Source organism: Pelodiscus sinensis, chromosome 19, assembly GCF_049634645.1.
Source record: "Pelodiscus sinensis isolate JC-2024 chromosome 19, ASM4963464v1, whole genome shotgun sequence".
Classification (NCBI taxonomy): Eukaryota; Metazoa; Chordata; order Testudines; family Trionychidae; genus Pelodiscus; species Pelodiscus sinensis.
This window is the reverse complement of record NC_134729.1, coordinates 21,458,386-21,486,146: the sequence shown is the minus strand read 5'-3', so window position 1 is coordinate 21,486,146 and position 27,761 is coordinate 21,458,386. Positions and strand designations below refer to the sequence as shown.

At 46.5% G+C, this 27,761-nt stretch overlaps 1 protein-coding gene across 2 annotated transcripts; it reads left to right on the top strand.

The window, feature by feature from the left end:
- Positions 1-9,432: 9,432 nt before the first annotated feature.
- DUS3L (dihydrouridine synthase 3 like) lies at positions 9,433-26,315 on the top strand. 2 transcript variants are annotated; one of them, XM_075902997.1, is made up of 13 exons: positions 9,433-9,509; positions 13,566-13,872; positions 14,852-15,463; positions 16,582-16,623; positions 16,744-16,896; positions 17,076-17,192; positions 18,214-18,279; positions 18,369-18,479; positions 19,004-19,100; positions 21,303-21,378; positions 23,208-23,396; positions 23,520-23,648; positions 26,121-26,315. In XM_075902997.1, the coding sequence occupies exons 2-13, from the start codon at positions 13,699-13,701 to the stop codon at positions 26,191-26,193; spliced, it is 1,839 nt and encodes a 612-aa protein (XP_075759112.1). In that variant the 5' UTR covers positions 9,433-9,509; positions 13,566-13,698; the 3' UTR covers positions 26,194-26,315. The 2 variants fall into 2 exon arrangements, with proteins under 2 accessions (XP_075759112.1, XP_075759111.1); XM_075902996.1 differs by having other exon boundaries at positions 9,479-9,610.
- Positions 26,316-27,761: the final 1,446 nt, after the last annotated feature.

The following is a 27,761-nucleotide window of genomic DNA, read 5'->3' as shown; positions in this document are numbered from 1 at the left end:
AAATAACAATGCTTATTAGATGGAAATTAAAATAACCTATAGGAACTGTTCCACATCTGCCAGCAGCAAGGGGACTATTTAAAAAACACCATCAGTGACGCTCAGACTTCCCCAAATCAGAAGAGACACCAAGAGGATTGCCATGGCTAAACAGCAGAGTCAAAGCTGTTAGATTCAAAGCTGGAAGCTGAGAGTCAAACAGGCATCCTTTAACATTTAGAAGTCAAATCCTAATGAGGATAATAAGAAGGCTCTGGCAGGTTATGCGTAAAAAGTATAATACAGCAGGCCAAGAAAGACTCTGAGAAGGAACTTGCTAAAGATGTAAAAACTAAAAATAATTTTTTAAGCACATCCAAAGCAGGATGGCTGACGAACAGGTAATGAGGCCTCAAAGGAGTAGCCAAGTTAGTCTGCAACTGGCAAAACTTGAAAACCAATGAATAGTCTAGTTCTAGTTGCACCTTGAAAAATAACCAAACTGTCCATTCCCTTAAAGGCCTGACAAAATGTGTCTTACTTCAAAGAGACTTTAACACCAGATTACAGAGGGAGACTTCAGAACTTTTGATGATAATTACCTTACACATTACAAAGACAGCCTCCCCACCTTCCTGTTTTAGGAATCTATCTATTGACTTTGATTTTTATCTGCTTAGGTTTAAGTACCCATTCTACAGATACTTAATGATGCTCTGTCTCCCACCCTCCTCTCTTTTTTTTCTCTCTCCCCTCCCCTTCCCGTCTCCTATTTATTTCGAAACAAAATACAGGACTATGTAGCACTTTAAAGACTAACAAGATGGTTTATTAGGTGATGAGCTTTCATGGGCTCATCACCTAATAAACCATCTTGTTAGCCTTTAAAGTGCTACATAGTCCTGTATTTTGTTTCAGCTACACCAGACATTTCTATCACTATTTATTTCGAATTTTCATATCCCCAACTCATAACTCCGGTCATCTGAAGAAGTGGACTGTGCCCATGAAAGCTCATGATACCATCTACATGTTTCGTTAGTCTATAAAGTGCTACCAGACCATTTGTTGTTTTTTTCCCCATCTTTTGATATTCATAGTAACTCCAGATTAGCCACTTAATTGACTCTTACAATAAGCAATTTCCTCCTTCCTTGTCTCTTCCTCGTCCCCTCGCTCCTACCTTCTATTCTATGTAGCTGATTTGTTTACTTCTTCATTGTATCCCTCTGTTATCCGATAGTCATGCCATTTCACTTTCAGAATATGATCTGAAGAAGTGGGTCTGCCCCACGAAAGCTCATCGCCTAATAAACCATGTTAGTCTTTAAAGTGCTACATGACTGCTTTTTTTGTTTTACCAAGATCAGACTAACACAACTACCTCTGTTACAAACATGGAAAGCAGTGGTCCCCAACCTTTTGGGGCTGCCAGGCGCCTGGAGTGGGGGCCACGCATGCACCGGGTGCCTGGGGCCAAGTGCGCAAGAATGGCTCAGGCCGGCCTTGGTCACTAGGCGGGCACACATAAATGTCCCACCGGGCACCATGGCGCCCGCAGGCAGCACGTTGGGGACTAGAGGGTTATCATGAGCTTTCAGGGGTACAACCCACTTCTTCAGATGAATAATGAGGTAACGAGGCCATTAGATGATTCGGGTATTAAAGAAACATTCAAGGAAGACAAAGGCCCTGTAGAGAAATTAAATGAATTCTTTGAATTCTGCTCATTGCAAGGGATGGGGCAAGGCAAATCTGAAATACTGTCCCCACACTGAAGTGTCAATAGAAAAGGATTTACAACTAACTGATAAATGAAAGAGCAGTGAGTAATCAGGATCAGATGGTCTGCACCCAAGAGTCTGAAGGAAGTCAAATAAGAAATTGCAAAACTACTAGCTACAGCTGTAGAAGGTGGCTCCTGCCACTGTGGGCAGCACCGGATGAAGGCAGCTGCCCAGGGTGCCAACCTATGGGGGGCGCCTGATGGAAGCTGTAAGGGGCGCACAGCGCCACTTATAACTGCCATCAGGCGCCACGCGCCCGGCTCTCAGATTGCAGGCTTCAGCAGCTCCCAGCAGCCACCCTGCAGCAGCTGCCTGGGATGGGGGCCACTTTAACCCCGCAGCGCCGGCCAGCAGCACCCTTCCCCCCATGGCCGCGGGGCCCTGCACGGCCATGCTCGACCCACCCTGGGCTGCATGCCAGCGGCGGTAGCTGGGCTGGGCCAGGCACATGCGCCCTGCCGCTGCCAGCTCCGCATGTCCTTCCCTACGCGCTGGGTGGGGGCGGGGCCTCACATGCGCCCTTCCCCAACCCGGGGCAGAATTAAATTGTCTGCCCGGGACACTGGAATGGCTCGGAGTGTGGGGGGAGAGGGGGAGGGTCAGACTGCTGCTACCACACCAGAGTAGCTTCCCCTCCCCCAGTGACTCCTGAAGCCACTGGGGGAAAGAGCAGGGTGATGGCGGGAAAGGGTGAGGCTTGGGTAATGATAACAGACAGCATCCCTCCCTTGGCCCACCACGACTCCCAGGCCGGATTATACAATTGCTCCAGCTGGGGACGGCCCACGGGCTCAGAGTTTGAGACCCCTGTTCTTAAGGTAAGGAATAAGGATGTTAAATTCAGATTATTCAACTAATCGAATTGTCGATGCAATTTGCATCAACTATTCAATTAGTCGATAAGGGCGCCTTTGCCTCTGACATGTTTCAAGAGCCCTGCTAGTTCTTGCTACATTTCAAAGGCGGAAGTGCTGCGGGGGAGAACAGCCAGCGGGGGACACGAGCAGTCCCCCGCGGGCTCCATGCTCCCTGCTTTTGAAATGTACAAGAGTCCCGAGAGCGCCTTTCTACATTTCAAAAGCAAAGCCCCACATGGGGCCAGTGGGGGCCTGTTTGAGTCTCAGTTCCGGAGACGGTGCTGGAGGGAACCGGCTTTTAAGCTGACTTTTAAGCAATGGATCCTGCTCGTCTCCCCCTTCCCCACCTTGCTGCCTCTCGCTGATAGAAGCGGCAAGGGCAGGGGGGAAAGCGACTAGTTAAGACACTAGTCGACTACCCAAGACACTAGTCGACTACCCAACAAGCATTTGCTTATCAGACAGTCGACTAGTCACATCCCTAGTAAGGAAGTAGTCATGGTCCTCCCATGGGTCAGTAACTGGTTAAAAGAGATGCAAACGCAGGAACAAATGATCATTTTTCACAGTGGGGAGAGTTAGACAATAGGTGCCTATCGAACTGCACTGGACTTGTGCTGTTCAACGTACTCCATGATTTGGAACAGGAGACGAACAGTAAAGTGACAAAGTCTGCAGATTATACAAAATTATTCAAAATAGATAAGTCTAAAGTTGACTCCAAAGACTTTCAAGAGGATTTTGCAAAATTGGATGACTGGGCCACAAAATGGCAGATGAAATTCAACACTGACAAGTGGAAAGTAGGCAAATTGGAAAAAATAATCCCAACTCTACATATATTAGAAGCTTCAAGGGGTAGCCAAGTTAGTCTGTACAGAAAAAAAACAAATGGTCTGGTAGCACTTTATAGTCTAACCCATGAAAACTCATGATACCATCTACATGTTTTGTTAGTCTATTAAGCGCTACCAGACCTTTTCTAATGTCTAACCTAAATCTCTCCTCTTGCTGCAGATTAAGCCCATTGCCTCTTGTCCTGACGTCAGTGGACACGGAGACCAACCAATCAAAGTCCTCTTTATAACAGCCCTTAACATATCTGAAGACTTTTACAACTAAACACCAAGCTCTCGCTGAGTCCACACCAGTGCCAAGCAGAGCAGGACAACTACTGCTTGTGTTTTACACACAACTCTCCTGTGAATAGATCCCAGAATGATGTTAAGCCTTTTCTTTTTCGCTGCCATACAGCATTGTTGCCTCAGATTTGGAGCACACTCTTCCTTCTGGCTCGACAACCCCCAGCTGAGCTATCTGTTGGCCTTTTAAACACCACCTCCAACCCGAGCATGCTCAAAAAGGCCTCCTGAACCCAAAGCAGCTCCTTAACCCCCACCTGTCCAAGGACACATTTACACACCCCATCATCCCACATCATAGTAATTTCATCTGGACTGCATTTCCCTAGTTGGCTTATGAGAGAGTGACATAGGAAAAGTAAAAAGAACATCACCCGGGAAGCCTTACTATATTGCACCTACTGCACCCCACCATCCCATAGGCCAATAACCCCATCAAAAAAGGAAATTAGGTTGGTTTACCATGATTTGTTCTTGACAAACCATTGCTAGCAATTTCTCATCACCATATTATCTTCCAGGTGCTTACAAAGTGATTGTTTTAATAATTTGTTCCATTCTCTTTCCAGATATTGAAGTTAGATTGATTGGTCTATAATTTCCAGTGTAGGGATGTTAATAGTTAACCTGTTAACTGGTAAGTCTTAACTGGTAGGGGCAGGAGTTCTGGGCCCTCCACTACAAAAAGGATGCGGACGCATTGGCGAGGGTCCAGCGGAGGGCAACCAAAATGATTAGGGGGCTGGAGCATATGACTTCTGAGGAGAAGCTGAGGGACTTGGGTCTGTTTAGTCTGCAGAAGCGAAGAGTGAGGGGGGATTTGATAGCAGCCTTCAACTTCCTGAAGGGAGGTTCCAAAGAGGATGGAGAGAGGCTGTTCTCAGTAGTGACAGATGGCAGAACAAGGAGCAATGGTCTCAAGTTGTGGTGGGAGTGGTCCAGGTTGGATATTAGGAAAAACTATTTCACTAGGAGGGCGGTAAAGCACTGGAATGGGTTACCTAGGGAAGTAGTGGAGTCTCCATCCCTAGAGGTGTTTAAGTCTTGGCTTGACAAAGCCCTGGCCGGGTTGATTTAGATGGGATTGGTCCTGCCTAGAGCGGGGGGCTGAACTTGACGACCTTCTGGGGTCTCTTCCAGTTCTATGATTCTATGATAAGGGGATGGTTTGATGAGATAACATGATCTTGGTAACTAATTGACCATTCATTATCAGTGGGAAATAGGTCAATGGAGGGATGATAGGAGTTACTATAGAGAACTTTCTGGGTGTCTGGCCGGTGAGTCTTGCCCACATGCTCAGGGTTTAGCTGATCGCCATATTTGGGGTCGGGAAGGAATTTTCCTCCAGGGTAGATTGGCAGAGGCCCTGGAGGTTTTTCACCTTCCTCTGTAGCATGGGACACAGATCACAGCTGGAGGATTCTCTGCATCTTGGGGCCTTCAAAGTATTTGAAGGCTTCAATATCGGAGATATGGGTGAGATTTTGTGGCCTGCACTGTGCAGGGGGTCAGACTAGATGATCATAATGGTCCCTTCTGACCTTAAAGTCTATGAGGAGCAGTCCCACACCCACTAGAGGCAGGGGGCTGCTCCAGCCCCACTGTGTCTACCATGGGCAGGGGGCACTCCAAACCTGGCCAGAGCAGCCCCCATCTGCAGCTGGCCCAGCCCAGAGCACAGCTCAGATAGGGGCACTCCATCCTGGCTAGAGCAGCCTCTGGTCACCATGGGGAGGCCACTTCAGCTGGGCTGGAGTGCTCTCCCCCCCTCCACCAAACCTCTCGTTTAATCAGTTAACTGGTTAAGCTTAACTTTTAACCGGTTAACCAGTTAAACAGGATTTTACATCACTGTTCCAGACTCCTGTTTAGTCCCTTTTTTTTAAACAATAGGTGCTATATTTGGCCTTCGCCAGTCCTCTGGGGCCTCACCCATCCTCCAGCAGTTCATAAAGATAATTGCAAACAGTCCCAAGATTGCATCAGCTAGTTTCCTTAAGTACCCTAGCACAAATTTCATCGGGTCCTGCCAACTTGAATACATTTAATTTACCTAAATATTCTTTAATCTGTTATTTCCCTGTTTTGGCTTGCATTTCTTCCCGTGTTGTTAATATTAATTGTGCTGAGTATCTGGTCACCATTAACCTTTTTAGTGAAGAATGTAAATAGGCATTAAACACTTCAGCTGTCTTGATGTCATCCATTATTAGCTCTCCTCCCCCCACTTAGTAGAAGAGCTATGCTATCCTTTAACTTTCTCTTGCTCCTAATGTTTTTTTAAAAAACTCTTTTTATTTCCTTTTGCGTACCTTATTAAGTGCAACTCAATTTGTGCTCTTACCTTCCTGACACCATCCTTGCGTTCTCTGCTGTTCTTTTATATTCCTTCTTAGCGATGTGTCCATGTTACCACTTTTTGTAGGATTTTTTTTTTTTTTTTTAATTTTCAGGTCATTATAGAGTTCCTGATGAAATCATATTGACCTCTACCCTTTCTTCCATTCTTTTCTTTGCATTGGGATAGTTTGCAGGGGTTCCTTTAATATTATCTCCCTGAGAAACTGACAGCTCTCCTGAACTCCCATTTTCCGTTAGTTTTTCTTCCCCTGGAACTTCACCTACCAGTTCTCAGAGTTTGTTAAAGTCTTCACTTTCCTTTTTTTGTTGCTCACCCTCCATTCTTTCCTTAGAATCATGAAATCTACTATTTTATCATCACTTTCACCCAAAGTGCCTTTTACCTTTAATGTCATTAGCCATTTCTCCCTACTGGTCAAAATCAAGTCTAAAATTACTTTCCCCTGGTTACGTCATTCACTTTTTTAAACAAAACATTGTCCCCAATAAATTTAAAGTACTTACTGGAAATGGTGTGTTTTCTATATTACTTTTCCAACAGATGTCTATGTCGTTAAAGTCGCCCATTCCTATAGGGTCTTATAATTCTGCATATAGATGAGATTTTAATTATTAATGCTGCACAGCTTAGAAAAGAGATGACTAAGGGGGATATGGCAGAGGTCTGTAAAACAGAGAAGGTTTATTTAACCCTTTTATACAAAAACCAGAGGTCACCGAATGAAATTAAGAGGCAGCAGGTTTAATAGAAACAAGAGAAACAACTATTTCATACAACATATAACTAACCTGTGGGACTCGGACAATGTGAAGACCAAACGCTCCCTGAAACTCTGGTACTAATCACTACCAAAGACAAGGATTTTGGGTTAGGTCGACCTCTGGTCTGACACAGTATAGCAGTTCTTATGCCTCCTCTCTATCCATGTACTGGCCTGCACTGGCACATGGAAGAATTTTTACTTTGGGGCTTGATTTCCAGCCTCACCAAACTCACTGGGCAGCATATAGTTTTATTAGTTCGATAGCTGTTCCAGCCCTTTTCTTTGGGACTCTGCTAACTGAAGAACAGGAAAGAAGTGAAAGCATTACTCATTTGTATTTTGCATCCTCAAGTGACACCCCAGAAGGCTGAAAATGATGTCAGAAATGACTTCTTTGCAGAAAAGTCTCAGTGTCCTCCTGTCCCTATTAACTGGGCAGCTGTATAATGTATTAGACCCTGATTCTGAAAGGTATTTAGATAACTCCATTGATTTCAGTACCTACATATATTTGAGGGCATGAACCCTAATCCTTAGGGTTACTCGCAGCACCAGAGAACTGCAACCAATTTATGTGATGGCTCAAACCGCCATGAGAAGATGATCCGGATTCCCAGGGCCTGGGGTATTATTTTGTGATCTCTCAATGTATCCTATTACCTAAGCAGTTTGGGAGCCACCTCTAACGCCAGACAGGTCATTGAAAGGAGCGTACAGAGCGCAGATGACTGCTTCCCATTGGCCATCAGGGACAGAAATATGAAACCATCCCACTTGTTACTTGGGCTGAAATGGAAAATGTTTCTAAATGGTAATATGGAAAATTCCATTAACAGATCAACGGGCAGTGAAAACCTGCCCATGGGAACTCTCGAGAGTTGGATTTACATTTCTGCTCAACGTGGGATAGTTCATACCCTCAGTTTAGATAAATGATTAGCAACTGGAATATGTCTTGCATTTGCCACCTTAAAGAGAATGATCTATGAACCATAAACAAATTTAGAGGCATAGAAATTTGGGAAATGACCTTAAAAAGAACAGGGTTAGCTAGAGTGCAGCCTACACATCAAATGCAGCCAGTGGAGCTTTATAATCCAATCTGAAGCTGCAATTGTCTCTAATGATAGAGAAGAAAGAGTCTTGCAGCTTAAGCACAATATTGTCAGGGGATCTGTGTTCTGTTCCCAACTCTGCCACTTACTGACCGTGTGAACCGAGGCAAGTTATTCCACTTCTCCTTTTCTTAAATGGGAATAACAACACTTTCTTTTTACTCCACAAGAGTGTAGGAAGTATCAAGTGCCTTAAGTTTCTTAGATGGTGAGTTCTAAAGAAGAGGGAAATATCATTATTATTTAATGAGGAGGAGCAGTCTATGAATATAACATTCGATCCAGGGACTTACCACCAACCTAGAGCATCCCTTCTAAATTAAACATGAGGCTGACTGCATTCTATTCTGCTTTTTGGGAAACCGACAACTACTTAGCTCCTGGCCAGCTATCCACACAGCAACCCATCATCCATCTCCTATTTGGGCCAAGTGTGGGGACCTGCTGATTTTAATGAACAATCAAATATACTTTGTAGTGGTGTTGTAGCCATGTGGGCCCAAGATATTAGAGAGACAAAGTTGGGGAGATAATCTCTCTAACTGGACCAGCTTCTGCTGGTGAAAGTCCAACTTTCCAGCCACACCAACCTTTAGTTAGAATACAATGAATGTCAGGGATGAAGGTGAGCTCCAGAGTTAAAGCCTCAACTAATTTATTCTCAGCACTCAAAGGCAGCAGTCATTCCCGGCTGTGCAAATTGCCCAACACACCTCTACCCTCCTGTAACAAGATGTCAGCAGGTATTAGGACACTGCCCAGAGATACAGAGTTCTCTTGTTCAGTTTGCTCAGCCCAGGCATCCAAAATCATGAGTCAGACTGCACAAAATCAAGAGATGACCTTTAAAATCATGAGATTTTTTTCCCTCCTTGTCTGGTTTTTCAGAACGTGTTTTCAAGCTGTTCTCCCAGAACCACAAGGACTAGGTGATTTTGTTTTAATGGAATGAAAGCTGAGAGTCTCCCAGGGTCACAGGACTCCATGAGCTGGGGCCTTAAGAGAAACCCCAAATATTACCAGACTCATGTTGGATGCACGCCAACCGACAGCCCTTCCCTACAGCAGAGGGAACCCGCTGGAGAGCCCAGAGAACCAGCTGGCGTGGCCAGGGGGCAGCCCATCTTGGCCTTTTCAGGCAAACGCCAGCAGGGAACTTGGCCAGTACCCGGGTACTGGCTGCGCTGCCAATGGGTGGAGCCAGGGCCACCCTCCCACTGGCTGCTGGGCAGCCCCTTTGCTCCCAGCCCTGGGGCTACTGCGCCCTCTGACCCAGGCCTGCACCTGGAGCTCTGCTGAGCTATGGCCCACCACCTACTCTATCACCCCCTACGGTCCAGACCACATGGTATGACCTGGGGCCTATCGCCATCCTCGGCTACATGGTACGGTCCTTTTCCCGCCCCCTCTCCTGGTCCCTTCCTCCCAAGCCAGCCCCGCCCCCCAGGCGGGCGGGCGCGCGCACGCACTGAGTGAGTTCCGGGCCGGGGCCGCGCCCGGGGTGAGTGAGCGCGTGCGAGCGCGGCCTGCGCCTTCCCCCTCCCCCTCTGCGGCGCGCGGCATGGAGGCGGCGGGAGCCGGCGTGGCGCCCATCAGAGCCCTGTGAGTACGGGCCGCCCCCGCCCCTCCCCCTTCACCCGGCTGGGCCCAGCCCCTGCTTAGGGACCCCCGCCAGCCCCCCCATTCCAAATTCCCCTCCCCCACAGGAGCCCCCCATTCCAAATTCCCCTCCCCCACTCCCCCAGGAGCCCCCCATTCCAAATTCCCCCACTCCCACAGGAGCCCCCCCTTTCCAAATTCCACCCCCTGCCCCCACAGGAGCCCCCCCTTTCCAAATTCCCCTCCCCCACTCCCACAGGAGCCCCCCCATTCCAAATTCCCCTCCCCCACTCCCACAGGAGCCCCCCCATTCCAAATTCCCCTCCCCCACTCCCACAGGAGCCCCCCCATTCCAAATTCCCCTCCCCCACTCCCACAGGAGCCCCCCCTTTCCAAATTCCACCCCCTGCTCCCACAGGAGCCCCCCTTTCCAAATCTCCCCGCCCCCCCGCTTCCACAAGAGCCTCCCCTTTCCAAATTCCCCTCCCCCACTCCCACAGGAGCCCCCTGTTTCCAAATTCCCCCCCCCCCACACTTCCACAGGAGCCCCCCCTCCTTTCCAAATCTGCCTTCTCCCTTCTTCTGTAGGAGGCCCCCCCCTTTCCAAATATCCCCGTTGGCTTCCGCAGAAGCCCCCCTCCTTCCTAGTCCCCATTTCTTCTGCCCTTCAGGAGTTCCCATCTCCAGAGACTCCTCCCCCTTTCCCCCCATCATCACCCTCCTTCCCTTGCTACGCCAGGAGCTCTCTGCTCCCTTCCTGCAAAAAGGTTCTGGCCTCTGGGTGCCTGCCAAGTTGGTACTGAAAAGAAGAATCAGCAACATAGGACCTGCTGTGTGGTTAAAATTAACAGGATTGTTGTAAGCAAGACAGAAGTGATTCCTGGAGCATTGTGTCGAGTTCTGGGCGCCACATTTCTGGAAAGATGTGCAAATTGGCAAAGGTCTAGAATAGAGCAATAAAAATGACTAACGGTCTAGAAAACAGCCTGTGAGGGAAGACTAAAATAATTGGGCTTGTTTAGGTTGGAAAAGAGAAGACTGAGAGGGGACATGAGAGAAGCTTTCAAGTATCTAAAAGGTTGTTACAAAGAGGAGGAAGAAAACTTACTCTTCTTGGTCTCTGATGATAGGACAAGAAACAATGCACTTATATTGCAGCAAGGGAGGTTTAGGTTGGACATTAGGAAAAACTTCCTGCTAGGGTGGTTAAACACTGGAATAAATTGCCTAGGGAGTTTATTGAGTCTCCATCATTGGAGATTTAAGAGCAGGTTAGACTGACATCTATCAGGAATGATTTAGATGGGGATTGGTCCTGCTGTGAGTGCAGGGAACAGGACCCGATTACCTCTCGAGGTCCCTTCTAATTCTAGTATTCTGTGATCCTATAGAAATCCTGCAGTGCCTTTCCCCCGCTAGCCCCATAAAATTCCCATTGTTGTAGTGGTGTGAGTTTGAGGTAGTTAAAAAGCAGTTGGTCATTCAACTCCCAGCAAATGCCTTTTATAAAAAATGTTTGGAGTCCAGCAAATTCACTGATATCCGCAAGTATCCGCATCTGCGGATGTGTGTGCAGATATCCATGCTCATTTTTGCAGGTACAAATTTTGTATCCATGCAGGGCTCTAAAAATGTGTTTCATAGTTTGCATGAAGGCTCATCCGAGGCCTTAAACTATGGAATGAGAGTAAATGAGGAAGAACAACTGGAAAACAGGGCTTGGGCAGCCTTATGACCATAGCCCAGGATGAGTTAAGTGTTACTGTCTTCAGCTTACCAATGCATTAGGGAAACCTGTGTGAGAGACCATGGCAAGCTTTGTGAGGTTACACATTTAAAGGTCAGCATCTTAAATAAAAGTGACTACATTTTCAGAGGCCATGTGGGCGCACACAATTACATCGAACTCAGCAAGAGCCACTTTTTTTTTAGGTGGCTAAATATAGCTTTGGGGAGCACCCTTCTGTTTTAGGAGACCAATCCAATGAAGTCTCTAATGTGCAGTTTTTGCGGTTCTGCTCCACCTCCATTAAGCAGCCAACTTTTGTCAGTCCCTTAATTTTTTGTATTAACAGTATAGCCCAAGGTGGGGAACCTTTAGTAGGTCAGGAGCTGCTGGCCCACAAAAAAGTCAGTCGAGGGCCACACATAAGTGAGAAGAAAAAAAAACAAACCCTCACTGACGTTGCCCCTGATTGAGAAGGAGAAAGACACTTCCCATTCCTCTCTCTCCTGAGCTGAGCCTAGCCTAATAGATTTTGTGTGCTCCAGCCCCGTAGCAGGGCTGGAATGCCAGCATGGACTTCCCAATACTGGAGGGGGTCCTGAGCCAGATCCAGGCAACATCCAGCAACAAGGCCTGAGGTTCTCTACCCTGGTATATCCTAACAGTCAAAAATTGGGACCCAATATGCATGAACTGTACAGACAGTCTCTGTCCCAGGTAGGTCACACACTAGGATTATAACAAAACATAGCAGGTGGAAAAAATGGTCAGAGTGGGAAGCGGTATCAATAAACTTGGCACATCTTGTATAAGTGATCACTTAAGACGAGTTTAACTGTTTGTTGCTGCTCTCTGTAGAAGAAGATGCTAGTAAAGGCTGGCTGCTCTACTTACTGAGGTGGCAAGAGGTGCTTCCTCAGTTTTTGAATGGTAAAGACCTTTCCAACTCCAAAGATCTAGCCATGGAGATGAGGAATACACCGTACATCAGACCTCATCTTTAGTACAGAGAGGCAGTTCACAGATGCTACAGCCTCCCTTGTTCTAGTTTGATCCAATTGGCTTGTGAACTGCAGGGGGGAGGGGGGGGGGACAGCTCACCATACCCAGTAGGGATGTTAATGGTTAACTAGTAAACATCACCCTTAATAGCTGAGCCCGGACAAAGCCGCCCGCATCCACAGTGTGCACGCCATGGGCAGGGGGGCTCCAGCCCAGCTGGAGCAGCCCTCGTCCACAGAGGGCTAACCCCAGGGTGTACCATGGGCAGAGGTGCTCTTGCCCAGCCGGAGGAGCCCTTCTCCACAACAACCATCTCCTCCCCTCATTTAATCAGTTAACCAGTTAAACTTAATGTTTAACCAGTTAACTAATTACATGGGATTTTACATCCCTAATTCCCAGTGGAGCTACTTCCTTTGCCAGTTATCCCCTTATTCTGATATACGGGGAGGATACACTGGAAGGGAGACCTGAGCTCTGTTGTGCCTGGCTTTCTGCTCAATCATGTGGCATTAGTAGTTCAAGTGAGGGGTCCTACTTTCCACTCATGTCTATGCACAGTCTCATTGGAGTGAAGAAGTGGGGCCTTAACTTGGTTTTCAATAACCCTGTGAACCTAGTGCAGTGGTCCCCAACCATTGGAGGTTGCCGGGCGCCAGGGGGCGTGGCCGTTCGCCCACCGGGCGCCAGAGGGTGGGACACTTGCGTGTCCAGGGCTGTCACCCCCCCCCCCCCCCAAGTGCCATGTGCCTGGGGCCGGCGCCCCCTCCAAGCGCCGCGCACCCGGGGCTGGCGCCCCCTCCAAGTGCCGCGCGCCCAATCCATGGTGCTCCCGGGGCCGGCGCTCACCATGCGCCATGCACCCGGGGCCGGCTCCGGTTCCAGCACCATGCATGTGCTACGTGCCCAGGGCCAGGCCAGCCCCGAGCACTTGGCGGGCGCACACAAATGCCCTTGCAGGCGCCATGGCACCCGCGGGCACCGTGTTGGGGACCACTGACCTAGTGTCTATGAAGCAGATGAAAATACTAGCTCAAGGATGAGCTTATTTAATGTGTTGCTTTGTGGCCCACCAGTCGTCAGAAAAGTTAGTGTTGGTTTTAATGTCCTTGGCGTAGAATATGCTTCATTCAGTCTCCCCATTCCCTCGTCAGTAAACTTTGCTGTCTAATGTAGCGCATGTCAAATGATCAGTCAGGACTTTAATGAAAGTTCTCTCTTGCTCTGTAGGTATCTTACCTCGAAAGAACAGTTTCATGCATATCTCAAAGCAGAAAGGGAATCCAGGAATCAGGAAAATAGTCAAGATGAAGGTGAGCAAGCGTCTGCCAGCAACGAGCAGACAGAGCCTCCAGCCAAACAGATGAAGCTAGATGGTGATGATCAAGTTAGGAAGCCAGGAAGCCAAGAGGAAGTTGTAAAAGAGGAGGGGGAGAAACCCCAGGGACGGAAGAGAGCCAGAGGACAGAATAAAAGTCGGCCATGTATGAAGCCAAATCACTATGAAAAGGACAGGCTATGCCCATCAGTAATCCAGGTAAGTAGCTAGTCTGCTATGGTTAGTAATAGGGATGTAAAATCCCAATTAATAATCAGTTAGCCGGTTAAACATTAAGTTGTCTTAACATTTAAATGGTTAACTGACTACAGGGGGATCCGGGCTGGGGACCTCTGCCAGCTCCCAGCTACCTCACTGGGATGGTGCTGTTGGCTCACAGGCCTTGCCAGAATAGCCCCTGTCCACAGCGTCTCCCTGTGGACAGAGCCTCAGCAGCTCTGTTGGCAGGCTCCCCATGGACAGAGACTGCTCCAGACGCCGGAATAGCTCCTGCCTACAGGTGGGCTCCCTGCATGGCTGGAGCAACCCTCTGCCCATGCCAGACAGTGATCTGCTGTAGCCCCCACCAGTTACCAGGTAACCGGAACCGGTAAGCGTTACCTGTAACCTTTCGCATCCCTAGTGGGCAACCTCAGGTTCTTTAGATGAGAATATCTTTAGCTATAAAGCACCCAGCATGCATTTGGATTCCCATCAATACTTCCTGAATAAGCCATATATTTACCTATGAAATGGGTGTTACTTATTCTCGAGGGAATAATTGAGCTATAAAGCCTTAAGGAGCTTGCACTTAATTTAGGCCCCATCTAGTCTCCGGACTTTTGTGCTCGCACAACCCCTGTGTCCGCCACTATAGATGTACTGCAAGAGGGTAATAGGGAATTTGCAGTAGTGCAAATTATTCCCATAAGTCACTGGGGCCAGTTGTATCTGTGCAAGTCCCGTTTTGCACTGAATCAGTGTGTCTATATTAGGAGCTTGCATTGATGTAGTTGCTCTGATGTTGTTTTACCCTGATGCTAGTTTGTCTAAACCACACAAACGATCAGGAAAGGTCAGAGTGTAACTGAATTCTATGGAACTCCTGGAAACAAAGCTGACGCTCAGTAAAAAATGAGCCCATTTTTGAGGACAGTTATTGATGGGTTTACATTGAAAGTGTGTTGTGCTGTTTAAGGAATGTGCGGAGAAGTGCTTCTTTGGCTCACGGTGCCGCTTCTTGCATGATGTTGGAGAGTACATGGCGGTGAAGCCCTCAGACCTAGGGGATAGCTGCGTGCTCTTCAAGACCTTCGGAAAGTGCATCTATGGAGTGACATGCCGCTTTGCTAGCTCTCACTTGGGAGAGGACTATCGGAACGTCATTAATGAGGACCTTGTAAAGCAGTGGGAAGGGAAGCCATTGGTGAAAAACAGCCTCAGCAAAGAGCTACAGCAGCAGCTGCGCAAGAAAAAAGTTTGCTTTGACAAATCTAATGAGTATCTTAGTCACTTGGGCAAGACCAGCGGTGCAGGCAATATGAGAAACAAGGCAGCAGGCAACTCAACGGGAGAGAAATTGGTGACAAACTGTACAGCGTCCAAAGAGGATGCAGAGGACGTGGATGTCAAACCTCTTGGAGAAGAGGAACCAGAAGATGTCTCAGGGTCAGAGAAGAGAGAAGCTGCTGGCTCAGCAGCCGTGCAGAGTCCCTGCCTAGAAGATGCATCAAAGGATTCCATCCTCAGAACAACAGGCCCAGTGACAGACGAAGATGTTATAAAATTGCGGACATGTGAGAAAAAAAGAGTAAGTAAGAAAGCTGGGGATGGGGCCCTAGCCTGTGGGGTATGCGGTATTAGGACTGGGACTGGGACTGGGACTTTAGTCAGGCAGCAATCAGGTGGTTTTAAAGCTTCGCTTGAAAAGCCTCAGCCAGGATAACGGGCAGTCTTGGCTGAGTTGAGTTGGGGCTGAGGTGCCACACATGCTGGTGAAACATACCGCATGAGCATGCCCTTAGTCCTGGGGTGAAGGACAAGTCTTTCTGGCTCTGCATTTAAACAAAACAAAAACAACAAAACCAACTACAATAAAGGTTTACTTGCAAAGTCAACCTGTAGTGGAGATTGGAGGCCTCAGCACACAGTTGTCTACTGTGATCAGAGAACTCCCAGGACTTTGGTTTAAAATGTATGACCGTGATTCTCTCTTAATACACAATGTAATCCTAGTTATCCAGCCTGAGTGTCAAAAAAGGGCTGCGCCCTCCCATGTGTAGCAGTGTGCATTATGTGTTGTTCTTCTGCTTAATCAAAACCCCTTTTCCTGCTCCCCCTAAGCTTTGTTCTCACACATGGCTAGACAGTTAATGATTTCAATCTTTGATGATTGTGATGTTAATTGTTATTTTGTAATAAATGCTTTTCAGGTCTGTTGCCCAGAAAAACATTGTCTTGCTTTGTGTGGAAATCACTTAACTCTAGATGGTATTAACACTTTCTGATCTAAGCTCACCTGGAGAATGTCTCATTATGAGGAAATAGATCCAGAAAGGCTGTCAGACTAAGAAAAAAATCATTGCTTTTCAAAAAACCTAGCTCCCTTCTGACTTGTCATACTCCCTTCCATTATGAAAATGTTGTTTTCCCCCCATTTCTATAGCTATTTTTCACTTTCCTCAGCTTGGGTAAGGCAAATAGATTATAGTCAGATTTTCTCATTCTCAGGCTCTAGCACAGCGCTGCAGTATGAGGTTTCAAATGCTGCAGAGGAATGCTTAAATTTTAAAAAAAGACTGTTTTCATGGAAACTAAAAGGAAATGTGACAAATGATGTAAAATCTAAACTGTGTGTACCTAAAATTGTCCACTTGTCTTTCACTATTTTAGCTCTTCTAACAAGCCTCTCTGATCTTTGTTTTCCAGTTGGATATCCAAGGCAAACTCTATCTGGCTCCCTTAACAACGGTACGCAGAATAATTCCAACAGTGTGCCACTTTGATGGGACAGTTTCCTTGCCTGTGTAATACAGGTCAGAAACTTTGCTAACATTGATCCTAACTCTGTCCTGTTGCCCTGGGTTTCAGTGTGGTAACCTCCCTTTCCGGAGGATATGCAAGCGTTTTGGAGCGGATGTCACCTGTGGAGAAATGGCCGTGTGCACAAACTTGCTCCAAGGCCAGTCATCTGAATGGGCTCTCTTGAAGCGGCACTACACGGAAGACATCTTTGGAGTGCAGGTCCAGTATCCTTTCTTCAGCAGTAAGGGCAAGAACTCATGTAGAAGGGAACATCACCCAATGGGCATCTGGAGGGTGTAATTTTCCCTGTCGGTGAACTGCCCTTGTGTTTTTAAACTGAGACTCTGGCATTTCCTTTGGAGAGGTCAGCTCCTTGTTTGTCCTGTGTTCGCTTTCAGCTAGAGGGAGCATTTCCAGACACGATGACTAGATGTGCAGAGCTTCTGAACCAGACCATTGAAATGGATTTTGTAGACATCAATGTTGGGTGTCCCATAGATCTGGTGTATAAAAAGGTAACATTTAGCAATATCCTCCATCCTTTCCCTGAGAAGATTTCTCTCCTTTGGATTACCTCCCAATTGCTAGTCTATTCATGACCCAATTTAAATGTTGCCACTGCCTGCTCAGTCTAAGGACCATCATTTCTATACCTAATTAATGGAGATTGCCTAGCTCCTAGAGCTGGAAGGGACCTTGAAAGATCATTGACTCTAGTCCCCTGCCTTCACAGCAGGACCAAGTACCACCCCTGACAAATTTTTGCCCCAAATCCCTAAATGGCCTCCACAAGGATTGAACTCACAACCCTGGGTTTAGCAGGACAATGCTCAAACCACTAAGCTATCCCTCCCCCCACCTAAACTAACCTTCTGTATTCCAGGGCTTGTATCAATGATTTATATCAAAATCCTGTCCATTTGCTGAATCAGAAGGAAAGCCTTGTGTCAGTTTAAATTCATCTTTTTTATACCAAAAGCCCTTTCTTAGTCTCTGGAAAACACAGTTTGAACTGGTATGTGAGAGTACATCTACATTTGCACCCTAGTTCAAACTAGGGATGCAAATGCAGGTGACCGAAATGGCTAAGGAAGTGGGGATTTAAACATCCCGCACTTCATTAGCATGATCTCGCCAGCGCGTTACTCCGAATTTAAACTGACACAACATCTATGGGACAACCCGATCAACAGCTGTTCCGAAAGTGAAAGTGTGGGCCGGGATGCGTTAGTTTGAACCAAACCCCTTAGTTCGAACTAACGTTACTCCTAGGGTGCAAGTGTAGACGTACCCTGAGAGCCGCTTGTAGAGGTGGTCCAACCTCTCTGGGGCTGTTTACAGTTCTGGTGATTCACCTTAATCACCCACTGTTTTTAGATCCTGGAAGAACTATGGTAATGCTCCCACTGGAGTTGCATATGATCCCTGGCCCACAATACTGTAATACATAAACCATTCCTATACTTCCTACCATATAAGGGTCTTGGGGTAGGTGAAAATACCAGGATATCTGACTCTGCCTGTTTTATCCCACAGGGAGGTGGATGTGCCTTAATGAACCGTTCCAACAAGTTTGAACAGATAGTCAGAGGAATGAATTCGGTGAGTACCGAGCATCCCCTCGCTGAGAGGGAAAACCTTCCAAAGAATGCTCTTTTGTCTGCTTTAGCTTTACTCCGCCCTCTCTTCAGGTACTCGACGTTCCTCTGACAGTGAAGATAAGAACTGGTGTGCAAGAAAAAGTCAATTTGGCTCACAAAGTAATCCCCAACATCCGGAAGTGGGGAGCTTCCATGGTCACGGTATGGGCCTCTTTGTGTTTCATGTAAGGAATTTGGCCAGGGTCCATCACGCGTTGCTTGTCTGTCATCGTTTAGGTGCATCTGGTCCCAAAAGCCTTTTGGTGGCAGCCTGTGCCTGAGGCTTTAGGATGGAGGCATGAGTCCAGCTGTCTACTCAAAACTGTATTGTGAGGGAAGGAGGATGGCTATGCCCAGATACCACAGAGAGGGACATGTTATCATTAACGCCACCCTGCTCTCTGCCCGAAAATTATTTCCAAATAGCGGAATGGCTATGTATTGCACATAGATAATCCCTATGGCTGCTTGCTCTAGCTTGCAAGCACTGAGAATGTTATGTTCATAATTTTTTTTGGCTTCTGCTAACCAGTTCCCCTACAGTTCACTGCATCCCTGACCTCTGCAGATTGCTCAGGCTCTGTTCTCAAAGCGTTTCACTTTAATCCGTTTAGAGCTTGTTGCCTTTCTTATAGAGCCTCACCCTTGCACGGTGAGGGACTAATTGTAACTCTTCTTTCTATTAGCTTCATGGCCGATCTAGAGAACAGCGTTACACAAAGGTTGCAGACTGGGAGTACATAGCAGAGTGTGCTAAATTAGCCAGCCCTATGCCTCTGTTTGGTACGTTTCTTTCTGCTGATTTTTTTAAAACTTTTTAACGATTAGGTTATTTTAAATCAGTTTTTCTTGGAAACATGATCTGTGTTATGGTTAAAATGTTATTGATCCAATTAATATAAGATCCACCCTCCAAAACTTGCATCTCCTTCAAAGAGAATCCTGTCTTCCTTATTTTTTTGAGGGAAAGTTAAGAGACCTAGCACATTCAGTGTAGGGGAAAGATGGAAGTAGAGAGACAGAACGGATGACAAATCCTTAAAGTGGTATCAGAGAGGTGCTAGATTAGCTGTTACCAATAGTGGTTGGTCACTTAGCTTAAAGTGGTGTTCTGATCTGAAAAATTATACCACCTTATCCAACGGATCTTCTGTGCTATAACTCCATTCAGCTCAATGGTCTGACAGATTAATCTCTTCCACGGTCTCCTTGTGTATTCCAATTCTTAGCTACTTTTAAATTCCTGTTAGCTTTATGGAGCCACAAGGGCTTGGGCAGAGTGAGCTGCAGTTCATTCTTCTTCATGAATCGTCTGTTGAATTATTGTCTAACACAGTTCTGTCCTCATGTTGCTGAAACTCCAGGATAAGATAATACGGTTGCACAGGCATAACAGAGCAGAATTTGAAAGTTATTGGCGGTAGAACTTGGCCTGTAAAATATTCCCTAGTTCTCTGTGATCATCCTGATTTTTACATAAAGCTACTAATTCAGGCTTAAATCTACTAATTTTGCAACAGCGCGCGTGCGCGCGCGCACACACACACACACACACACACACACACACTTCCCACCACTCAGGTCTGAGAAACACAGTAAATAGTTTTCCAGTCGTGAGGCATATTCTCCACCATCTCAGTGACACATGACAAACCATGCAGTGAGGCTTTGATAGGAGATGAGCCACAGTGATTTTGCATGGCTTGGGACATGGCTGGATTCACTAAGTCACAGGCTCTGTATTGCACTTTAAGGGTACGTCTACACTACATGCTTATTCCAGAATAGTTATTCCGAAAAGCTTATTTTGAAATAGCACATCTACACTGTAGGGAAGCCTCAAATTTAGTCCGAGGCAGGCTTCCGTAACATAGACGTGCTATCTCGATTTAGAGCCCCAGGAGGTACTGGGGTGGGGCTATTTCAAAATAGCAGCCATGGAGCATCTGCCCACGCCTTATTTTCAAAATAGCAATTTCGGAATAGGCATTATTCCTTGTAGAATGAGGTTTGCAGATTTCAGAATAGGCCACCTGTTATTTCAAAATGATTTTAAAATAATGGAATGGCTATGTAGACACTCGCATTGTTGTTTCAAAATAATGCTAGTTATCTCAAAACCATGGTGCAGTGTAGACGCACCCTAACTGACCCGTGCAGACCTTGCTGGACTAGTTAATGCGCTCTAGGTATCTAGAGCTTGCCAGCAGGATTCACATGGGGCAGTAAGAGTACAACATGTAGCCTGGGACTAGAGAAATGAACACAGCACCCCAAACCTCACTGACAATTGCCGCAGCTTCCCTCCTATCAGACCTCACTGCTCAGCCTGTGAAGGAAGAGAAGCTAGAAGGGCAGGAGACAGCAGTGGCAGCATTGAGGGAATATAGCAGAGGAAGGAAAAAAAGAGGAGGATCACCTGGGAAGGAGGTCCAAGCCTGGCACTGGCTAAGGTAATTATGGGCTCAAAGAGGCAGAGGAGGGCAGCTTTCATAGGGCTGATCCTCCCCTTCTCCCTGTTTGGGAGTGGGGTCAGTGGTGTCCCTCTTCCTCAGCCAAAGACAGCGGGAAGAGGTCTTAGTTTCTCAGGAGGCAGTGGGGAGAGATATCCTGGTTTCTGTGGGAAGGCAAAGCAAGGACAGTTCCGAACAACATAGTTTTTTCCATAAGCACTCTAAATGTCTCAAAGCAAGCTCTGTATCTCTGATGCTGGGCAGTGACACACAAGCAAAAAGAACCCATCGTGACCCTCAAATCCCAGGTTGAATTTTCAAGACCAGCAATTAGAAAAAAAAATTCCTTTACTCATAAAGGGAATAAATGCAGTGCGTAGTCCTAGTGAGAGTATGAACACGGAGCCCTTCAGGCCATTTTTACCGGGTCACTTTTCAACATATAAGGGTACTTCAGTTTCATACTCTGCCGGTTCATTTGGAACTGATCTTGTGTGCCACTGTGACCTCTGGGCGCTCTTCTCCAACACAGGAAATGGGGATATTTTGTCTTATGAAGATGCTAATCGAGCCATGCAGACTGGAGTTTCAGGAGTTATGATTGCGAGGTAAGTGGCTACCTTTCCAACTTAGTTTTGTTTGTGAGCAGTAGTAAAGCCAAAACCAAAAACAAGCCTGTGGCCACAAGGTTTTCCTCTTGGCAAGGCTGCTCTTAGACACTTGTTTCAGTGAGTCTGGACTCCCACGGGAGTTGAAAGCAACAGCACTATTTGCTGCTTCTGATGTAGCCTTTAAAGGAGGTCTCATCAGGTTACAGAGTCCTGGGAAATCTCCTGAAACTGGATGGAGGTGTGAGCAAAAACACATCGTATTGTAAGTGATGATTCATAGCCAACCTGATTCTTGAGCACATGATTTGGGTGACACGCTCCTGTTTGGTCTTTGAAATGGAAGCTGTAGCAATACAGATTAAATTATATCTGATTTTGGACAGCACAAGTAATTTGGGGCTTGGGAACTTTTCTGTCTAGTTCCTGATCAGTTTGGCCCACTGGCCTGTCATCTGTTTGAGAATGGAGCCTGCCCCTCTTCAGGAGTTACTTCCAATTTCACGTCTCAAAACCCAGCCTTAGAGAAATCATGATTAACCTAATGTTTGCTCTGCTCTTGCTCTCGCTTGTATGGGCTGTTATGATTAAAGAACAGAACTGAGTAGGGAATAAAACCTAGCTCTCCTGGTTCTCTGACATCTGCTTCCTGTGTGACATTCGCCCAATCACTTATATGCCTTAGAAAATTCTACCCATACAGGGTAAGTGATTTAGGGGCAGACTTCCCAGTGCCTTTCATCTGGTTCCTGGCTGCTTTATGTTCTGTCTTCACTGTAGACAGGCTCCTGGGGTACGTCTAAACTACATGGCTCCGTCGACGGAGCCATGTAGATTTGTTTTTTTGGCAAAGGCAAATGAAGCCGCAATTTAAATGATCGCAGCTTCATTTAAATTTACATGGCTGCCGCACTGAGCCGACAAACAGCTGATCATCTGTTTGTCCGCTCAGCACGCTAGTCTGGACGCTCCCCTGCCGACATCAAAGCCCTTTGTCGGCAGCCCCGGTAAACCTCATCCCACTAGGAATAACGGGGCTGCTGACAAAGGGCTTTGATGTCGGCAGGGGAGCGTCCAGACTAGTGCACTGAGCTGACAAACAGCTGATCAGCTGTTTGTCGGCTCAGCGCGGCAGCCATGTAAATTTAAATGAAGCCGCGATCATTTAAATCACGGCTTCATTTGCCTTTGCCTATCTGTCTAATCTACATGGCTCCATTGATGGAGCCATGTAGTCTAGACACAGCCCTGGAGTGTAAATAAATGGGGCAAAGGGTAAAATCCCATTTAATTAGATAACTGGTTAAACGTTTAACCAGTCAACGGATTAAACGATGGCAGGCAGGGGTGCAGTTTCAGGCTGGCAGGGCTGGTGCAGCCCCCTGCTGTTGGCTCCCAGCCCAAGGACAGGTGGCTGTTTCATGGGTAACGATTCACCTATTAACATCCCTAGCTGGGACTCAGTTATTCCCTCACTTTCAGGGATGCAGTTCCCAGGGAAATCAATAGGAGTTGCTCCCGCTTGAGTACAGAATTGAGCCCTAAAAGTAGGCCCAAGTGAAAACCAGCAGATTCCCTGAAAAGGTTGGATTGCCTTGTTTATAGGCAGACCCTCCCGCCGGAGCTGTATTTGTAGGTGCTTTTAACTAGAAAATGAAAAGCTGTTTTCCTGTGCCCACTGGCAGGTATCCCAGTAACCCAAATGCGTTGTGGCTAGAGTCCCATGTCTCACATGTACAAGTCTGTAGCTAAATGTCAGTTTCATACCTGATTAAACTCTCTCTGGTTACAACTATTTTCCTTTCTGATTGGATCTTATCTGACCACAGAGGAGCATTGATCAAACCTTGGATTTTCACTGAAGTTAAAGAACAGCGACACTGGGACATTTCTTCCAGTGAAAGATTCGATATTCTCAAAGACTTCACCAATTATGGGCTTGAACACTGGGGCTCAGATACCCAGGGGGTGGAGAAAACCAGGAAGTTCATGCTGGAATGGCTGTCATTTTTGTGCAGGTAACTTGCTTTCTCAAACCTCTTTGTTAGTAAAAAGCTTTTTCTTGTTGGGTCTCTGCCTCTACTGTGGTATTTTTTTAAATAAAATTCGGTGACATTTAATATATGTATTTGCATTGTGAGGTATATTCCAACTGGCTTACTGGAGCACCTGCCTCAGAAAATCAATGAGCGGCCTCCTTACTACATGGGGAGAGACTATCTGGAGACCTTAATGGCAAGCCAAAATGTGGACGACTGGATTAAAATAAGGTAAATGGCTAACACAGTAATCATGAAACAGGCGCATGGTTTTAGTGATTTCATCCTGCAACCTAATAGTCAAATACCAGACAATGCACAGTCATACTGGCCTGGAAGGGTAATGGGAACTTTGTATTAGGGATGTAACCATGTAGTCAATTAAGCAAAAACTTATAGGTAACCGCTATAGACTACACATGTTTCTCCCTGCCAGTAAATTTTTTAGCAGGCTGGACAGCTCAATCCTGGCTCGTGCTGGGTCCAGGACCTATCCCCATTGTGGCTCTGCATTTAAAGTGTATTTGGAGCCAAGCGGGCAGGCAGCCCGGCTCTGTTCTCGCACATGCCCAGTCTGGGAGCTCAGCCCTCCCACAGACAGAGCTGCTGCTGCACGCGCTGCTGCCTCTTATGAGAGGCAGCAGCACAGGGTGACAGGCAGACAGTCCACATGAGGAATTGATTTTTAAACTAGCTCCCCTCACAGACTAGCTCCCACCTGGCATTCCCACCTGCTGCTACATCTGCTACAGAGGCAGCAGCGCGGAGTGGCAGGGGGCTCCTTAGCAGTGGGTCCAGAGTGCAATGGCTGCCGGCCTCACCCCTGGGACTATAGAAAAGTCGAGTAACTGATAAGAATTCAGGAGATGAATCGACTATTCGCTTAACTAATATTTAACATCCCTACTTTGTATTTTATGATTTGTGCTGTGTTCTCGCCTCTTCTCAATGTGATAATTCTGTCGGGTTGGTTAGGATCACGGTCTGCCTTCCCAACACAGTCAGTGACAATGTCGACCTGCCTACTCTGCATCCCTCTGCTGACAGAGGGATGCAGTCTAAACATACCCTAAGAAACTGACTAGGGTGATGTAGTGCCCTCACTTTACTGGTTTTCAGTTCAGCCTTATGTTGATATTCCAAAAAGGGATCGAGTAAATGCCCACAAGTGCCTATTTTGTGACAAGTCTTATCCAGGACCCTAATATTAACCTAGAGGAACTGACTTTTTCAGTGACACATGATATCTCCCCCAAACCGTGATTTGCAGGCTGTTACCAAGGGGGAAAAGTAATATGAAGCTTCAAGGCTCCAGATTGTACAACAGTCTGTATATTATTTATCTGGCTTACAGTAGCGCCTAGGAACCCCAGACATGGGCTTGTACTTGATTGTGCTAGGTACAAACATAACAAAGACACTGCCTCTTCCCCAGAATGCTTCCAGTCTTGGGAAGTTGCTGGACTCTACCCTCTCCAATCCACTACAGATTTTCAGAATTAAGGTGACAAACTGCAGGAGATTTTTCTGTGGGGGGGGGCATCCAAAAATCTACATGCACTGCTTGGAAAATGACTCTGCAGACTTTCGGCCCAGCCAAACTGGCATTCTGAGAGTGTAGCCAGCTGCTACTTCCCATCCCCAGGAAACAGAAACGATTAGCAAAACATGGGGCATGGCTGCAGCCTTGTCTCTCTCTTAGTAATCGTCTATTTGTTAGTAGTGGAAACAGCTGCTTAACAACCATGCGTTGTACATTCAGCCAGGCTTGGTAAAATGCCATTTTCCAAGTGGAACCTGCCACTTCAGTACCACTTAGCTCCTTAGTTCTATGTTCACTGGGACTTTGAAAACTTTATATTTTAAGTCCCTCTTCAAGTTAATAAAATATTTTTCATAGTCTGTTGGTACACAGTGTCTCACCCTGCTGGGGTTCACTGCCTACATGGATTGTCTTATGGAAAATTATAATACTGTGTTAATAATAAAACATTGGTGCCTTAGGAATTTTGGTTGTAAATCTTTTATATACAAAACAACAAACTATAATATTCCTTAATGTGAACTTTCAGTACTTAAAAATGTCATGTGAGTTCTGAAATATGAAATATTGGAGACATTAGTACTGATAGTCAGGCCTGCCAATAGAGAGTGGGGGCGGTTTCCCCATGGTCCAGTGATTCAAAAGGGCCGGGGCTCTTAGCCACTGCTGTAGGAGTGGGGGCGGCCGGGAGCCCCATGCCCTTTAAATCGCTGCTGAAGCACCATGCCGTGAGTAGGTGGGATGGGACAGCACAGTGCACTCTGCGTGGTGCAGAGTGCCAGCTTCCAGGAGAACTGAGACGGCGTGTCTCCTCTCCCCCACCTTGCCCAGGGACTGGCAAGTCTGTTGGTCTCCCTCTTGATGGGCTTTGACTCAGGAAAGTCAATGAGGTTACATGGATTTACACCAGCTGTATCATTATTACACGGTCTCCAATAGAAGGATTTGATCTTTAATAGATGAGCATCAACAGTTTGTCTAGCTCTGAGTAAGCAGACGGGGAGATTCAAAGACATAAAATCAGTGGGTGTTGGGCACATTACTGAAAAATCTCTCCCATGGCCCCTACTTCAGAGAGCCCAGCGTGTGTGTTGCATGGTGTCACTTTGCAATATTGTCAAACTGAGTGTATTTGAATACCAATCTCTGTTCTGTTGCAGTGAGATGCTTTTGGGGCCGGTACCTACAAACTTTACCTTCCTGCCTAAACATAAGGCAAATTCTTACAGATAGGACTAACTGGAAAAGTCCTCCAACAGGCACTGCGAGAGAAGGCAATAAAGCTGTATTTGGTGAGAAGTTGATTAGCTGCTTTTGGCTGCTGGGGAGTAAATAAAATTTTATGTTTTTTTAAATGTTTAGTTAATATTTGTCTTTACACAGTCTGATAACTGGACAAATGTCTCAACACAACCTCTTCTGGCTGAGAGAACTGCCCATCTTCCATCTAAGGCTCTCACTATGTATTACTTCTGTGGTCCTTATTTCTGAGAACCTCACAACCCTTAAGTATGTATCCTTGTTCTCAGCACCCAGGAGGGTGGGTACTTTTATCATCCCCATTTTATAAGTGCAGAACTGAGACAGAGACTTGCCCGGGTGGTCAGAGGAAGTCCAAAGGAGAGCAAGAACTTGAACCTGGATCCCTCAGGCCTTAAGCTGTTGCCCCGCCAGTGGACCATCATCGGTGTTTCTTTTTTACCTTTTTTTCCAAAGTCTCCTCGCAGCCTTGGCTGAAAAAATGAAGAGTTTGTAGGTCAGGGGCTTGCCTCAGCTCACCACTTGAGATGTAGACATGTATAAGAAAGCTCTGAGGTAGATTCTTCTGGAGCATGGGCTGATAAAGACCTTGAGGGTGTGGTCAGTAGCACCAATGCAGCCTTGGTTGGTCCAGCTACCATTTGTGCACACCCATATATATATATATATCTCTGCAACCGCTGCACAATTTCTTGCTTTTTTCAGCAAGAACGTACATTCCCTCAGCTGCTTAGTCATTGCAGTGGCTGACGAGTTTGTTTTTTGTATGAGGAGCACCTGGATTAACACAAACCATTACAGAATCAACAGGGTCTCTCAGGACAGCCTTTCCCCTTAATCACTCTCCTGGTTTTGTTCCAATTTATATTATTTTGACACATCCAATAGAGATGTTGCGCAGACTCCCCGCCAATAACGCTCCCAAATGCATGTGGTATTCTGCACTTAGCATTTGAACAAAATCAAACTCCTTCTTCCACACCTGTGTCATTGGACCTGCAGGGCGAATGTGAGGGAAAGTCACAGAAACTGAGTCGAGGCTGTTTGCCATATATAACCCTAAATACCTCTGTAGAGCAGATCTGTTGATTCAGAAGGTGCCATTTTACCTACATCCTCATTGAATCTCACATTGACGTCTACATGCAGGGAGCTGGCAAACACTATAAAAGCAATGTGATGTTGGCACTTGCTAATGATTGGATTAGAGTGGGAATGGTGGGTACAGTTCTATATAAGCCACATGCCAGACTGAGGTGGAAATTGCCACAAAGAGGATGATGCAGCCATGGTGTTACTTTTCCTAGCGAGTATTATTGACCCTCCTGGGTTTCCTCTGCCTTTCCAGAGTTACTTCTAGAAGGGTGATCACATGCTCCCTTTCCAAGTAGAGCTCCAGCAAGGTCAAATATCTCTTAGTCCGTATCGTGTGAGCACTGTGTACAGAACAGACTCATTTGGACCACTTAATTTACATTTAAGAATGTCAGTCTTTGCACTGCAGAGATGGGAATACCTTCTATGAATCGGTTACAGCTACT

Excerpts from the sequence above, each read along its gene's own strand:
- DUS3L (XM_075902996.1), top strand. The coding sequence starts at position 9,570 with ATGGAGGCGGCGGGAGCCGGCGTGGCGCCCATCAGAGCCCT. Across the intron at positions 21,379-23,207 it reads TCAGGAGTTATGATTGCGAG|AGGAGCATTGATCAAACCTT; the intron begins GTAAGTGGCTAC and ends ATCTGACCACAG. Across the intron at positions 23,397-23,519 it reads TGGCTGTCATTTTTGTGCAG|GTATATTCCAACTGGCTTAC; the intron begins GTAACTTGCTTT and ends TTGCATTGTGAG.